Source organism: Etheostoma spectabile, chromosome 3, assembly GCF_008692095.1.
Source record: "Etheostoma spectabile isolate EspeVRDwgs_2016 chromosome 3, UIUC_Espe_1.0, whole genome shotgun sequence".
In the NCBI taxonomy this organism is placed as follows: Eukaryota; Metazoa; Chordata; class Actinopteri; order Perciformes; family Percidae; genus Etheostoma; species Etheostoma spectabile.
The window spans coordinates 6490081-6507073 of NC_045735.1; the positions used below are offsets into that span (position 1 = coordinate 6490081).

At 40.2% G+C, this 16993-nt stretch overlaps 1 protein-coding gene across 1 annotated transcript in view; it reads right to left on the reverse strand.

Annotated features, from left to right (window-relative positions):
* The window catches only part of LOC116687151 (calsyntenin-2), a 222789-nt gene that overhangs the window by 8247 nt on the left and 197549 nt on the right, over positions 1-16993 (reverse strand). Inside the window, exons 10-14 of the mRNA XM_032512334.1 lie at positions 13019-13185; positions 11437-11585; positions 4591-4802; positions 1244-1414; positions 887-1032 (exon numbers count right to left, since the gene is read on the reverse strand). Coding sequence (XP_032368225.1) covers positions 887-1032; positions 1244-1414; positions 4591-4802; positions 11437-11585; positions 13019-13185 — 845 coding nt within the window. The remainder of the gene's footprint in view (positions 1-886; positions 1033-1243; positions 1415-4590; positions 4803-11436; positions 11586-13018; positions 13186-16993) is intronic.

The following is a 16993-nucleotide window of genomic DNA, read 5'->3' on the forward strand; positions in this document are numbered from 1 at the left end:
CACTCCGATGGCGCAGCATCGGGGGCAACTTGGGGTTCAGTGTCTTGCCCAAGGACAACTCAACATGGGACTGCAGGGCCAGGGATCAAACCCCCAACCTTCTGATTGGAGGGCGACCGCTCTACCACTGAGCAGTTTTAACTGAAAGGTCCACATTAACATGACTGGATCAAATCAGATTGTTCCTAAAATGTTGATAACATCAGTGTGGATCATTTTAGTTAAATTTGATTTGATGCTTTTTTTGGTATACATAGAATCTTTCAAATATCAGTTGCTATTGATGTTACTGGAGTGGCTACTCATTTTTAAGTGTTGCCAGACACCTGATCTGATTCATCTTTTTGCCAGTTCAAGCAACTCCTGTCCAGTTTGTTCTAAGAAGCAATTTTGTGTTTGGTCGTAGCATGCTTTTACTATTTCTGACTACAATAAGCAATATCAATGTTTTTGTTTTGTAAATATTTGCAATGCCATCTGTTATTTTAGAGCTGTTTTTCAGCTCTAGGGCCATTTTCTTCAATTTTCACTTGAAACATGTATCTTACTGTGTGAGTTGGTGGGCTGAATCTTTCATCTTTATTTCCACCAATATGTTACAGAAGATGACTAAACTGAAAGCACTCAGGTTGTTTTTTGTATTTAATGTCTGCAAATAGTAACAACTGTAGAATTTTTCAGGTGACGTCTTCAAATTGCTTGTGCTTTTCTTCAACACTTTGACTTAAGATACTCAGATTACTGTCATATTTGATAAAGAACAGCCACAAATCCTCAAATTTGGCCAGCTGGAACCAAATAATGTTTGGTGTTTTGGCTTGAATAAAGAGGGAAATAATTGATGTACAGCATAATCCACCTAAATTAAGCAGTAGTTCACACTGACCTCGAGGTTGAACTCATTGCTGGTGTAGCGTCCATTGAGCTCCGAGCAGGTGAGGCGAAACCTTCTCTCTGTTAGTTGTCCAGGACGCCAGTTATAGTAACGCACCTGTCGGATCACCTGTTCATAGTTGGACATGGAGTCCACACCTATGGAAAGAGGCAGCAGGGGGTTGTTATAGTCACTGCTTGTAGAGAAAGACAAGGGGAAAATTGGAAGGAAAAAATCCCTTTAAACAAGGTTAAGGTGAATCTATGGATGTGTAAATGGGAGATGTGTTTGTTGTTGTTATCATTAACCTACTGGCTGAGAACACATCACATTAACAGTAGCTTTGGTGTGGTTAACATAGTAACCTACCATATATGGACATGCCAGAAGTGGAGTTAGTGGCGTCGAGGTGTTTTCCTAGCAGAGCGCGGCGCTGTAGTTGGAGAGACTCCTCCTCTGGCACTAGCTCCTCCCCCAACACCAGGACATCACAGTAGTCCAAGTTATGAATAATCTCCTCCTGCAACCCGGGTCGATGCTCTACACACACACACACACACACACACACACACACACACACACACACACACACACGCACACTTTGTGCTTGTACCAGAGAACTACCAAACAATATTCTAGACTGTTCCAACATGAAAAACTGCAGGCAATAAAACTTGGATTTAAGGTCATTTTCTATTTTTGGTTTGAATTATGTTCTCATTGCTAATGAACTGTGTTGCAGTTTTCTTGGAAGCCCAGTTTTATGCACCTAATTGTGGTTACATAAGTTCTTAAATTAAATGAACCAAACTAATACAAATATAGAGTGAAAACTTTAAAGAACCATAATTCAAACAGTACAGGGCACAACACACCTGCTCCTACGCCCAGACTCCAATTATTTGTCAACTCTCGGGACACAGACAGCGCTGTGAGCTGCTGTGGTAACAAGTCCCCTCAGACAGCCCAGAGCAGTGCTGGGTGGCTGCTGGGGCTCTTTGACAGGCTACTAAGCACTAGCCTCCACCTCTCACTGCTACCCATCCTTCTCCCTCACTGTACACTCCCTGGGGAGGGAACCAGCTATGCCCATTTAACAGCTTCCCAATGGAGTAAGACAGACGTGGCATGTGTATGTCTGGACGAAGGTCTTGGGGTGGGGGTGGGGGGTGGGGGTTGTAGACTGAGCAAAACAAGTAGCAAGAAAGTTGTGTTCCAGAAGAGAAGTTACTTCTGTATTATTGTGCATGAAGGCATTTCTTTAAATGTGCTCTTTGGTTTGGGGTTTCCACTGAAAAGGGGCTTGGAGGGAACATCTTAAAGGTGATGTTGGGTGACATTACTTCTTGTTGACATTCAAAGTATTTTCAAACAAAACAAGACTAGCTTGTCCCCTCCTCCTCCTCCCCCTCCTCCTCCTCCTCCTCCTCCTCCTCATCCTCATCCTCCTCCATATTTAATAAGCTACTGTATCTGGCTTGAAATAAGCTTCTGCTTTGACATGAATGGAGAACTGAAAAGTACAGTACAGTAGCCGACACAAGTCGTAAAAAGGACAGACTGAGTGCAGGACTGTCCCAGGAACAGTTTGTGTGCATCTTAGAGGGAGATGAATAAAAAGAACTGGGCTCCCTTGAAAGAATTACCAAGGAAAGAAAAGAGATGGAGAACGACTAGGAGAGCAATTGAAATGAAAGCTGAAGAAAAAACCTGAAAGCAAAGCAGTGGAGGAGAGATAGAAAACAGAAAACTGTCGTTAAAGCAACTGGTACAAAATGTTGAGCATTAAAAATGAGTTTAAGAGAGAATTGATGACCTTGGCTTTGACAAAAGACATTAGAATGAGCCTGGAAAAGATACTGTAGTAAGAGATGCAGTGTGCTGAGCATGCTCAATAGAAAGATAAATGAATGACAGGGAGAGACAAAGCATAGAAGAGAGCGAAGGGGTGATTAACACCGTCCAAAAGAAACTAACTGCATGCCCTGCAAAGGAAATTTGTGATTTATCTGGAATCCTTTAAGCCCAGAGAGAACACAAAATCTGCTCATTATAGAACTTCATCTTGCCTCCCGCACCCACACAAACTCTCTCCCCTCCTCTTTCCTCTCTCTTTCTTCCATTTCTATGTCTTTCTCTGGCTCCTAGCTAATCTCTTCCCCCCAGCTGCAGTCTCTATTTCACCAGCAGAAAGAGCTCCACCGACTCCTGAAAGCAATGCCACTTTCTGCTCTTCTTTCTTCGCCGCATTACACACAATGGAAGGATAAAACCTCCCTCTCGCTCTGCTTATCTGCTCCTAATTGGCTACGATCGTTGGGGGCCCGGGGCCGAGCCGGGCCAAGCCGGGATGTTCCAGCCTTGGTGGTCAGATCATTGGACGAGACTAGAGCCGTAGGGATTTAAATGTCATACTCATTTGGTGCCGGTAAAGGCGGTTCGACCCTGACCCGAGAATCAGTCCTGTAGAAGGTTCAGGTCTTACTCTGCAGTCTGCAGTCACAGAAGAACAGACAGGAGAGTGGAGGGACTCTGCAGCAGGAAGTTGACTCAACACTGACGAGGCTTGCATGGAACAAAAGTCTAGAGCTTACACCGTAGATTACTCCTGGTAAACAGAAGTACTCAACTGTATCTGAGGGGGTGTTACATGTATTTGCAAACCAGTGGCACATTTACTCAAGTCTTGTACTCATGGTCCATTTTTGGGTTCTTGGGTTCTCCGATTTGATGCTGCTCCACTACATTTTACAGGAAATAATGTTTTTACTTGTAATACTTTAAGTGCATTTTTGCAAAACTTAATTCTCTACTTTTAACACAGAAAATAAATAATTTTCTAAGTTTGAATCAAGTACCCTGTGTTAATTCTTCCGTTGTCTCTTGTTATATGCAAAATATCTTATATAATTAAAATATATTTTTCATGGCTGTAATAAGAACTAGATTCTGAAGTCCAAGACTTCACTTGAATGGAAATGACTCACAAGATATTATCGTTACACTTGGAGGTGTTGTGCCAACAGTTTTACAGAAATCTCTTTTGTTAATAGTGGGCCGAAGGAGATCTTTTAGTTAGTTAATAACAACTTCATATTGTGCCGCCATATTTGCTAAGTAACGCCCCGTTTTAAGAGATTCAATAAAAATCTGGTGGCCTTGATTTAAACCCCTCTTGTATTTCATACCATGCCATATTCTACTGAATTTATTCTGAAATACATCCCATTACAATGGATAAAGATTTTATTTTATTGTGTTGAAGTGTAAGTAAAGATCTGAACAATTCCATACTTTTGAATCCCACAGATTCACTGGTAACTACTTTTTTGGAGTTTTGAATGTTTACTTATTCCAAGCCAGAGAATTTGGCAGTGTGAGAGTAAAAGCACGTTTGTTTATTTTGAATTCACGTTGCATGCAGATGTACCAGATGAAAGAAATGCTCTCTAATTCAGTCTCATGAGACGTTACGCTATGTTCAGCTTTCTCTGAAGGTCTGTGAAACAGGTGGCACTTCATCGGCTATGGGACATCATGAATAAGTGAACACATTATCAATATGAAAAACAGCTGAAATATTTAGTCAAGACAGCTTTCTAGATGCAGGGAGGTATGTATCTACCACTTTGTGAGGTGCACTCAGACTTGCACCTTTTAGAGAATGAGCTTGGCACAGGGAATGTACCCTGGAAGCACCGTGTGACAGTCCATACCTGTGTGATGTGCGGTGGCGTCTGCCCTGGTGACTGTGCTGATGATGTGGAGGTCCTGGAACAGAACTGTGCCGCCTGGCGCTCTGAGGTCGGAGGCTGGCTGATTCAGTCTCTCCACTCCGGTGATGGTTATCCTGGGCTCACTGGGCTGCAACACCATCACCACTGCATCAATGTCTGGGATGGTGATACAAGTGTCTTCCCCAAAACACCTGAAGAGGTGAAGAAAGACAGGGGAATGACAGCTGATGTGAATAAAAGAGCTGGAACAGCTGGTAATCGTAATTGTGAATAAGTTATAATAGTATGTTTAACAAGTAACACTATGACTTTTTTGACATACTATGCTATGCCTTTTTTATTAAAATATTGTGTTTGGCATATTTGTCTCTTTCATCCAGAAGTTAGAATTTACACATAGCTCTCTTCATTGTGAATAAGTGATAATAGTATGTTTAACAAGTAATACTATAACTTTTTCGACATGCTATACTATGACTTTTTGATCACTTTTTCGACATGCTATGCTATGACATTTTCATCACTTTTAGCCACACTTTTTTGCATAATTTTTTTCAAAATACTATGCTACTACGTTTTTCAACATGAACTTTATCGTGGCACACTTGCTAAGAGGTTGTCACTGCTGCAACCAGCAAGTCTTTATTTCAGACTCTTATCCAGGTTTGATAACCATTTCAGGATGGACATTTTTTTCTGACATACTAAAACCTGACTTTTTACTGGCATTTTTCTGACAAAAAAAGTCAAAGTATGTTGGAACTCAAAACTTAACAGTGCATAGAAGCCTCAATCACTAAACCTCAATCTTTCCAAAAATGAACTTAACTCCCTAAGCTAACTGTCCTGACATGTAGTGCATTTCATTATGCAAAAGGGATAAAAGTATGTCTAAAAAGTAATATTCTGACTTGACATACTACGCAATGACTTTTTATCACATTTTTCGACGTGCAAAACTATGACTTTTTCATCACTTTTTGCAACATACTGAACTATCACTTTTTTATGACTTTTTTGACATGCTGAAGTGTGACTTTTTTCAACAAGCTATCACTTTTTTACGGACATTTGCGCTCTGTGTCAGGACAGATAGCTTAGCTATAATTAGAAGCCATACGGTTGAATATTCAAGTCTTTCATGTTTTGAGGTCTAATATATTAAGTGAAAAAGACAAATGTGCCAAAAACAAAGCTTTCTCTATTATATTTACCTTAGGGTGATAAGACAATCATTGGAAGACTTTTTTATGAATATTCCCAACATACTATACCATGACCTTTTTCGACTTACTATACTATCGCTTAATAATGGCTTTTTATTTTTAACATACTATGCTATAACTATTTTCCGCAAAATGGTAGAGCAGTGGCACAAGGGTTAATACTGCACCAACAATCAACCAGCAGGTGGCAGTCTACATTCTGCCCTTGGTCCAGTTCCCAGTCTGGGCTGTCCCGTTCCATAACTTACATTTTTTTTTCAACACAGTATATGACTTTTTTATCACTCTTTTTGACAAACTATACTTTGATTATTTTTGACATACCTTACTATGACTTTTTAACAGCTTTTCCTGACATACTATACTATGACTTTGTTATCACTGTTTTCAATGTATGACTTTTTAAAATAATTTTATTGGACATACTGAACCGTCAACCAGCATGCAGTCACTGCAGACTGCTGGCCCTTTTCATGACGTTTTTTTACCGACATACTATAATTTGACCTTTTTCGACATACTATAGTATGCCTTTTTTTGACAAACTATACTCAGACCTTTTTAGACATACTATATTTTTATATACTGTGACGACACATCATATCACTTTTTTTGATGCTATACTATGACTTTTTATATCACTTTTTTCGACATGCATTACTATGACTTTTTTTGACATACTATACTATGACGTTTTTCAACATACTATTTCATGACTGTTATTGCTTTTTTTGACATACCATTTGATGATTGTTTTTAACATACAATGCTTTGACTTTTTTAATAATTTTGTTCAACATGCCATGCTATAAATTTTAAACATGCTATACAATGCTCTATGCTTTAAAAATTTGGTTTCATTCAACATTCGTACTAAGTAAAACCATTCTCACTTTTCCAACAATTCTCACTTCCTCACTATCTTCATACGCAATTATGCCAGCAATCTGATTTAGCTTTAGCAATTTAGCATTTCAGCGTTCACAAGCTTTTTCTGTAGAAAATGCATTTTCTAGTTGCCCCATGTTAAGAACCCAGATGAAGTTTCTTTCTCCTGTGGATGTGTTTAGTAGTGTGTAGTCAGTGATAACACTGACATGAAAAAACAAATTTTCATTGGTGACTTATATTACTGAAACCTTTTACAATACCATGGCATTGACCGCACTCTCCCACATACAATATGTCCAGCATATACAGGTTGCCCTCTGTGACTGTATGACAATGTCTCCAAGTGCATTTTTTTATTTTCATCCTGCTTTCACTCAACATGGCTGAGCCTTATTCAGGAAAGAAAAGGTCTTATATAAGAACCATCAAATTAATACACAGTAACAAAAGATGACAGAGGGCACAGAGGGGCACAAAAGACATTTTATAAAATAGCTTGGTCCATAATACAAGTATACTTACAGTTTTCAGCATCAGAATGTATATCTGTGAAACATTACAGCAGCTAATGACGTTTATCACTACCAACAGGAACTTTTGACTGTACTAAAAGCTGATAAATCCAGACCACAGGAGTAAAACACTCTGTCAGTGCTCAGGAAGCAGAGACACAGACCTGAAACAGTGTGCTTGCTGAGTTTTCACACATGCATGCCTGCCTTCCCGCCTGCCTGTCAGCATGTGCTGTGTTTCAATACAGAGCATCCACTGGTAACCTTTAAAAGACGGACACGTATTGGCTCTCTCGGACTTGAGCTAGAAAGATGTGAGCTGACAACACAGCCACACATGGGGGAGCAGACACACACAGATGGACATATTCACAAACATTAGTTCAGATATCTGACTCACAACCATTGTGATGCATGATACAAACATACAGTACACACAGCGTGAAGACTGCATATTACACATCAATCACATGAGAAATGAGAGACATTAAAATGAGAGGACAGAGGGGAGAGAGAGGGGGGGAGTATATTGAGGGTGGTGGTGTAAGCCGTAAAAGCTGAACAAACAACATGTTTTTACATTTCACCAAAAGCCTTTCAAGCACACAAACGTTTGTCAGTGAGAAGAACATCAATGCTTTCTCTCTTTTCTGTAGCTCTGTAACCAGCTACAGCAAAAACTCATTACAAGCTGATTTCCTGCATTAGAAACATGGGCAATAGATTTCAGCTGTTTTGTATCCCCTGTTTTCTCACCTACATTGTGATGAAAACTGTGCTGCAATACGAACACCAATTTGATGAACTCCCATTTGTTTTCATATCTCTAATTTTTAGGAATAGAATGAGGAAAACTCCACAGACCTTCCTTCACAGCGCCGCAAAGGAGTGTCTGGTTAGTCCACACAGCATTCCGTAATGGGAGAAAAAAACAATCGCAATCGTCTTGGGCAGTGCTACGCGCTGAACAAAGCCACCGTGCCGCTGCAAAATGGCCTCGGGAAGGACCTTGTTTTGGTGGAACATAGGTACATTCAAAAGTTGTTTTAGTCGTGCAAACAAAAACTCAGATTGGACAGATGGTCTAGCTAGCTGTCTGGATTTACCCTGAAGAGATCTGAGGAGCAGATAGAAATTTCGGACACTTTCGGATTTCGCCACTATGAAATGTAAAGCATTGTGGTGCCGTGCACGCCAATCTACATCCTGTTTGTCAGATTAACAGTGTACTGTTATGTAACGTGATAATTAATAACGTGATGGAAGAGAAAATAGGTAAAGGTGAATAAAGTTGAATATAATTGAAATATAATAGCAAAATGATCAATTCCCTCAGGGGCACCAACATACACAGAAACGACAGAAACATTTATTTGTTCTTCCTTTTGGTCTTCACATAGCACACACTTATAGTGATACAAATGAAAAAAAAAAAATATTGCTGAAACTTTGTCTGACTTCTGGATTACATTTAACTATTGTCTCTAATCCTCCGCAGTCAGTTGTCTGAAGCCACTGTGTCAAGACAAAAACAGATTTCAGGACATTGTGTAATCTCTCCTTTTCTTTCTTGTGGCCAAAGCCGGTGGTGTGTGTCAGTTTGCAGCTCGGGCACTAAGCCATTGTTGTGAGCAGTGGGAGATACAAACTCAGTGATGCAGTAAGACGGCTACTGCGTGGGCCTGCTGAGCTAAAAAAACAACAACTTGGAGTCAGTCCAACTTAATTATAAAGAAATATGACAAGGGAGCCTAAAAGGGCTCCTGCAAAGATTAGCACCAGTTACTTTTAGTTTACTCGATGCCTGCAGTAATTGCAGTTATTAGTCGTCAGTAAAAAACTAATTTAATTGCATTTGGAGGAATTAATTAACATCTCTGTTTATTTGCGAGGAGTGATACTGTTGGTGGCCGTTGGTGGGGTTGGGGGGTGGGGTTTGCTGACTGAATAAAATCTGACGTTAAATCACCCACGTTATCAACAACACTACACAAAGATTTGCTCCAGTAAACGGAAGTTACACACTGGTCAGGCTAACTCTGTATGGCTTACACACTCAAACGTAAACAACAACGGTAAGTCCATTTAGAATTCTGAATTGAACCTTTTTAGCAACAACATAAGCTGAGCCCGGTATGGGTTTTATGGACTTAATTGTCGGGGTAACTCATAGGTCTCGCTTTATACTTAAAAGTGTTCAAACAATAAACTGTAATCCATGTAATGGGTGGAATCCAAATCATTCAGGGGTTAATGCACTATTCCCTTTGACATGACAATATTAACCCTGCGAATAACACATTTTACTTCACACTTTGTATTCCTCTTTTTTGTCCAGTGCTGGAGCGCAATCCAGCAATCCAGAAATATTTAAATAAACCCTTGTGAATGTTTGTCATAAAAACACTTTCTTATCAGACAGATTGACTGCCTCTGCACCTGTGCAAATAGGCAGTAATAGCATTTTATTTCAGTAACAGCAAACGTTGACACATTGTCATTGCTATGGAGCTGATACACTGTCTCGTCTAATCGCATTGGGGAAAACTGGCAGGTTTCAGAATGCTGCAGACCGGCGCATTGCAAGTAGTTCCAAGTTTCAAACTGTCTCGTCTCGAATCTTTGGTCTGAACTGGGCTTTAGAAAAATCCTGACCAAAAACAAATTCACCTGCCATTCACCTGTGGGAAAACTTTATTTTCCCACTTGTTTCACAGATGACTTTTTACGGAACTATGAAAGATTATCCTGGCAAAACCTTTTTTCACTTGTTCTCAAGCCCTTAACAAAGGCTTCCGTAGCCTTCTCTGCAGACATATCAAAATATAATTTCTATTGAGGCACATTCCTTCACATGTATTGGTATCTAAATAGGGTTCATATCTTTCATTCAGTTCATAAATAGTAAGAAAGAACTTAAATGCTAGATTAATAAAATAAAGGCATGTGGAAGTAGTGGCTGAATAAGTTTGTTGCAATGAAAAATAATGACAGGGGAGTCCACAAAGGTCATTTTTCAGTTTAGCGCTGTTTGCTTAATTATTTTCCTGATGCTTGCAGTAATTGCAGTTACTATAGGTATCTGCATGAAACAAGTTTCATTGCATCAGCAGGGAATATTTAAAATACCTGTGCCTTTGTGAGGAGCAATACTGTCTGCAGCAGTGAGGGGAGTTTATGCAGTTTTGGCAGGATGCCATGTTTCAGGTTCTCAGCATATGACTAACTTAATTGAGGAGATTTTATTCCAATGGTGTCTCTTCTGGATGTGAGTATAAAAATAAACGGGAAGTTAAAATACACCTCATCAATGAATCTCTACATCTGTTTTTGAATGGCTGTCCTCTCACACATTTGCCACACATTTACGCAAGTAGTGTTTCATGCTTTTTCCGTTCCTTAATACACACATGCACACACACTCCGGCATGCACACAGCTATGGCAACTACAAACCAGTCGGCGGTCTGCGAGAAAAACTTAATTTGAACAACATTTAGCGATGATGCAAGTATAGCAGTCATTAGCATAATGTATTCCTTGATAATCAATTTGCCTCTAGCTACGATGACTCTGCCTCATCACCAGCAGTTTATGGTCCACGGCCGTGCATCGAACCCAACAGGAGGGTGGAGAGTGAACTCCCAGGGCTGCACTGTAGGAGTCTACATATATTTAAAACAATCATGAATTTTAATGATAACCCACTGAGGGAGGCTATTTTACCAGACAGACTCTCTCTCTCTCTCTCTCTCTCTCTCTCTCTCTCTTTCACACTCACACACACACACTTTGTATCTCTTTTTTTTTATTCCTCCAGCAGAATCCAGGAAGAAACATTAGTACATGACATGAAAATGTAAAAACTGGCCCCCAGTGGCGACAGTTAACAGAAAAGGGTGTATTAAAGGAAGTGACAGCAGAAGAAATGAGAAACAGAGAGAGAGGGGGGGGGGGGATCAATGCATGAGAAGAAAGATAATTATCTATCAGTCAGGCTGTGATATCTACTATGTTGTCTTAACGCTTAACAGAAGTGCCAAAGTGGGTTAACACTTCTGATATCTAAAAGAGAAAACACAGAGAAACCGGGACAATAGGAGAGGACTTAAGTAAACAATCCTAGAATTGTAGATAGAAAGTAAATAGTGCAAAAGACAACTTTAAAAAAACAAGAAGAATAAGAGAAGTACGTACTGGACGGCAGTGGAGATGTGCAGACGTCGGATGCCTGGCGTGGGAAACTGACGAGAGTTTATGTAGGAAACTTTCTTTACAGCAGCGTTCATGTTTTCCAAGTCATCTCCCTCCATTACCAATATAGACTGTGCTGGGTTAAAGTGGAACTATGGAAAGAGAAAACTGAGATGTTAGATGGCTAGAAACCTGAAGCAGTTGATGATAAAACGTTGAAACATGAACAGAGACATTTATAGCTGGAGCCAATCAGTTACATCAGTTTCAAGGCATTCAGGCATTTGCAAATATACTGCATTTCATTGCAATGTACCTGTACATGTGTAATGACAATAAATTTAAATCTAATCTAATCTAATATTTTCAGTACTGGAATTAATGGAAAGCAGTGGGGGCATAGACAACAGGCAGCAGAGTAATAGTGAAAGGATTATGTGTGTACTTTGTTGTAAAGGTTCGTAAAATTGACAAAAAAACACTGGTATGGCTCTTTAAGTCAAGGGCTAGAAAATAGTCTGTGGACCCTAATCACAAGTATGACAGATGTGTGTGTTCTCCTGAGGGGATTGATGGTAGGGATTTGAGGCCCTTTTTTCCTAAAAGAGGGTTTAGTCGTCTCCTGCTGGAACTGCACTGAGTGTCTCCCATTTCCTAAAACTGTCTCTCAGCAGCAGGGTGACAGTACTTCAGCACTCCATGGGGCTCTCCATAGTCTCATTTTCTGTCATTTTCCCCTTACCACCTTCCCTTCTTTTGCTGTCTCCACTCATCTTCTCTGTCCCCTTACTGTCCATCTGCCACAAACTACCTCTGTCTATCCTTCCTTCCCTCTTCTGATTTTGCTGTGCCAGCCTGCCAAATGCTCTCCTTAAGCCTCCCATCCACTTATGGGAGCCAAAGAAAATGAAATAGCTTTTAAAAGATAAACTACACTGGACCTAGAGAGGTTGTCCTCTCCTCATCCCACCTTGTCTTCTCAAAAAGCTGGCAAGGATCTCTTTGCTGCACCACAGCACAATGAGCTCTATGGAAAGAGCAGCAGGAGGGAGAGAAGAGTAAAGAGAGATAGGTAGAAAAGTAGTTAAAGGAGCTGAGAATGCGTGGGTAGGGGGTAGGGTTTGAGTCCGCAAAAAAAAAACTATCCATCTTGACTTCCCTCTATCTTCCACAGTGCAGAGAGATGGATTAGCTGAGCTGGTGAAAGTGGGGTGGGGGTGTGGTGACTTCTGAGGGGTTTCTTGGAAGCCAACTGATTTAAAGAAGTAGCGTTTTGTGTGTCAACTGGGATTTACAGGTGTGAGTTTGCGTATGTGTACACACCAGAGGAGGATGTACGTTGTACATATAATCACTATTCAGTAGAGTCAGAACCGTACTTGAACTGGATTTTTTTTTTTTTACATTTTTTGGGAAATAAGCTAATTTGCTTTCTTGCCAAGAGTTACTGAAGATGAGAAGTTTTACAGCACTCTCATGACTGGACGGTAAATTTGAAGCTATGGTCCTCCAAGGCACACTGCATTCAATGTCACCACGTTAAATCACGTTTGTTTAATCCGCAAAAAACAGAAAGAATGAACACCTTTATGCTCTTATCCAGACTCTCGAGGGAGTTGATGTCCAGTCCTTCTTTGCAGGCCTGCAGACAGGAAATGACTTTCTGACTTTCGATTTTCCCCGGTCGGATGGTCAATCCAGAAAGGCTGCCCCGGAAGTACTGGGTGAACCGAGGCTTGGTCACCTCCCCACCTACACACACAACCATACACACATATGCAGTAAAGTAAAATAACTCATAAGGCCTTTCTGGGATTTAAAAGCACAAGATTGTTTGAGGTTTGTGATAACACCACTGGTTATAAGCAGTATTTGCTTTGGTTTTTTGCACCTGATGTTACTTTGTTTTTAAATGTTTGCAGAAGCATAAAACCTACTGGGCAAGAATTAATTAGAAGATCTACCGGAAGAAATACAATGCTCCTCTACCCATTCTTTTAAAATGATTACAATAGGTCACAGAAACATCATGTAGATATTCAATTTGTAGGTTAGGGTTAATCAACAGTAATTCCCATGATTTTAATTACCATGTCATGTTTGTCTCTGCAGATATGTGGCACATATAAGCCTCTTACAGACTACAAGATCATAAAACTAACAGTGACCTTATCCACTCTCTAATTATGAGTCCTGATGACCAAATTATGGCTATAATTGGCCTTAAGATGCATGGTCTGTGTCTCCATTCTGAGACAAAGTGGCAGGGTGCTGCTGTAAAAGTGCAAGTGTTACTCAGCCAGCCAATCTAGGCGGGATAAAGGTAAGGAACAAGTCAACATGGTCAAAGTATGTTCTCTGAACTCCGTGAAGGCCAACACCAGCAGAGAAGTCTCCAAACCACTCATTAGCTGAAAGGTTACTATCTGTGGGTATCAAAACTTCACCTTTATTTTCTAATTCCTCTTTCTTTCTCTCTGCTTTTCTCTAGCTCTGGCTGTAATCCACCAAAGCCCTGATGGTACAGTCCCTTCATCTAATAACATTTGTAAGAAAAAATCCAAACCTATTCATTAAGTAGTGACTGATGGGTGAAGATATGGCTAAGGTGAATACCAACACCATTCTTTCTGTCTCTCTGTTTTGTTCTAGCCTCTCTGCACACTTCTTTTCTCAAATAATTGTTGAAGGCAAGCGGTAAACAGTGGTTTATAATATCCTTTTTATAACTTTACTGTTGGGTTAGTGTTACAGTAAAGCCATAGTCCCAGTGCCATTTGCTGTGTTTTCAATCACTGACTTCATTATCCTGTGCATGGTTGTCTGTATTTAAGAAAAGCTACAACTTGCTAGAGTAGCCTACACTTTTGAGCCAATGTCTGTTGCAATTGTAGTTCACCAGTAGATACAGCAAATGAGGGAAGTGTTCCAATCATCTAAATCATCTTCAGAGGCTATACTGTTGTTTACAGCAATCACCAGCATGAAAGGGAGAGCAGCAGCACTTGATCACTTAGATATCAATACATTTAGGACCTTTGAATCCTAGGTATATTCTCTATAGGTTGGGCTGAGATGGCAGAGCATAGTGATACAGGAAGCATGTACACACATTTCTTGATGTTTCTACCTGACTTGAGTGTGATACTACCTGACTTGAGTATGACCCTCATTTGGAAAAATGTAATAGTAGGTCCCGGGTCCTGATTGTGCACTGAGTGGCCTCCCAGATGCATGCAGTTTCTGGAGAAGATATGTTTAGCCCTTGAACCAGGTAATCCAGTTGGTGACTACAGAAATACTCTACTGCAATATTTTACAGTTGCTGGAGTTGGTGGAGTCCTCAATTCAAAATCACTTGGTTACACTTCATCAGACATCCCCAAGCTTGACCCAGGTAACCCTAATTCCCTGTGGATGCAAGAACATGTATCCCTGCCCTAAGTGATTTATCCAGGTTCTGAAAAGCTCAGTCAGTGCAGGTGGAGACACAGCTGACCACTACTAAACACCTTCATGCCCTACTTTCTGGTGTGAAAATGTACAAGACTGCAGCAACTGCAGACATTCATGTCAGAATGAAGAATAAACTGCAGCTACATTGTACACTGTGGCCAGTTGGATAGAGTTCCCTTGTTGCCCCTGTAGTGGTGATCTACCGGTCTACCTCCCCAGACTAGAGACTAAAGCAGCCTTTTTCTTGACTGGGCAGATGGAAATATGGTGGCAAGTATAAAACCTACCTGTACCTTTCTGTCATCACTCTTTCTTTGTTGCTCACTCAGTGTTTCATATTCCATTAATTCAGATCTAGCTTCTTCAGCGAGCTTGTGCAGCACTGTGTGCCTTCATGTACCTGCTCCCAAATTACTGTGAGAGTTTTGGAGAGGCAAGCAGGGAAACAAACTCTTTGATGTTCTTTTCATGTGAAGTTTTCTCTCTTGCCAAACGATATTGACTGGTCACTAAACCCCTTTTCCAAACTTGTTCTGTCAAGCTTTGGACAGCTGCATTCCAAAACCAAAACCAAATGCAAAGTGTTAGGAAAGGCTTAAACGATGTATTTACTCTAACATAAGCTGCAGGCGTTAACATGACTAAGCTAACTAGCTTACTACCTACAGCAGTACCTTAAATTTTACTTCCACAGTCATAGCATATTAGTTTGTGGAGTTACATTACGTAAAAATACCTTTTCATAGCACATCCAGTACAAAGTAAAGTGCATTAATGCAATGCTGTTATTTTCCATCTTCTACATGGATAATGTAACTGGTGAGGATGCTGATTTCTTTATCCTAAGTCTAAGCACATCATGCGTCCATCTATTGCTTATTTAAGACTTTTTACCAACCCTTATCTTTGTCTTCCAGGGTCTGAAGTATTAGTAAAGGGAATTATGGGTGTTAAATGTGCTACATGTATCATTGTTAACTGCATATGTGCTGTGCCACAATGGTACATTTGAAAGGAGGATGAACAGTCAATGTTTTATGATGGTCATTCTGTACATAGTACATAGTACTGTATGTGTATTCACACTTCTTTGTGTGTCAGCCCAAATAAGTGTCAACCACTTTGATCTTACTTGTCATCAATTTGCACTTCACTGAAATGTTGGTTATCTAGCTCTTGTTTCATTTCAATATAATAACCATAGCTGCTTTGCATATTAAAAAGCCATCTACTGCAATAGTGCTTGCTAATACCCTGCCAAGAACCAGGGGAGTAGAGTCTATCTTATAAAATCACAAGCTCACATTTGGATTCAAGTATATTAATCTATGCTAAACCTATTCTTTCCTCTTTCTTTAATCTTCATCTGCTCTTACTCCTTAACTCAGCTACTATTTTTTTCCCTTTTACCTGCCCTCTCTTTAGATGTCCACCTATCCGCTCTGTCCCACCTTAACAGATGTTATCAATCAAGGCCATGACCAGAGAAACCATTAAGAGTCCCAGACAGAGACGCAGAGAAGAGGGGATTAGCGAGACGCTGCGGAGCGAGAATGATACAGGTGATAAAACCGCTGATCATTCCACTTTACAGAGGTTGGTTTTTACATGGTGTCAGCTCTCTTTGCCCGCTCTGTGCAGTGCTTCTTGCTCAATAGATCGTTTCTCCCTTTTCCTCAGCTTTATTTGCGTAATTTTCAAAAGACTAACAGACAAATAGAGGCATGGGTGAGCTGGAAATAACATCCTTACTTAAGTGTGAGAGAAATAGTCACTAACTTTATTGTAAATGTACCTGTATCCTCGTCTGTGTGCCTATATGTGGCCACTATACTGTATATACACATATTTATGGTTCAATTTGTGAATGTGTGTATTCATCAATACTTCTTCCTGCATTCTACTTTGCTGTGATGAGGAAAGCCAGAGAGGCTAAACAGCAGTGTGTGATATACACAGTTGAGGAAAAAGAAGAATGGGGCAAGATGAGTGTGTTGCTCTTTGTTGCCTGACTATTACACACTTCTGAACACTCTGCACAAGGTCAAAGGGTAAATATAGGCTGCCTGTGTGAAAACTGCACTCCCAGCACTTACTCTCAGAG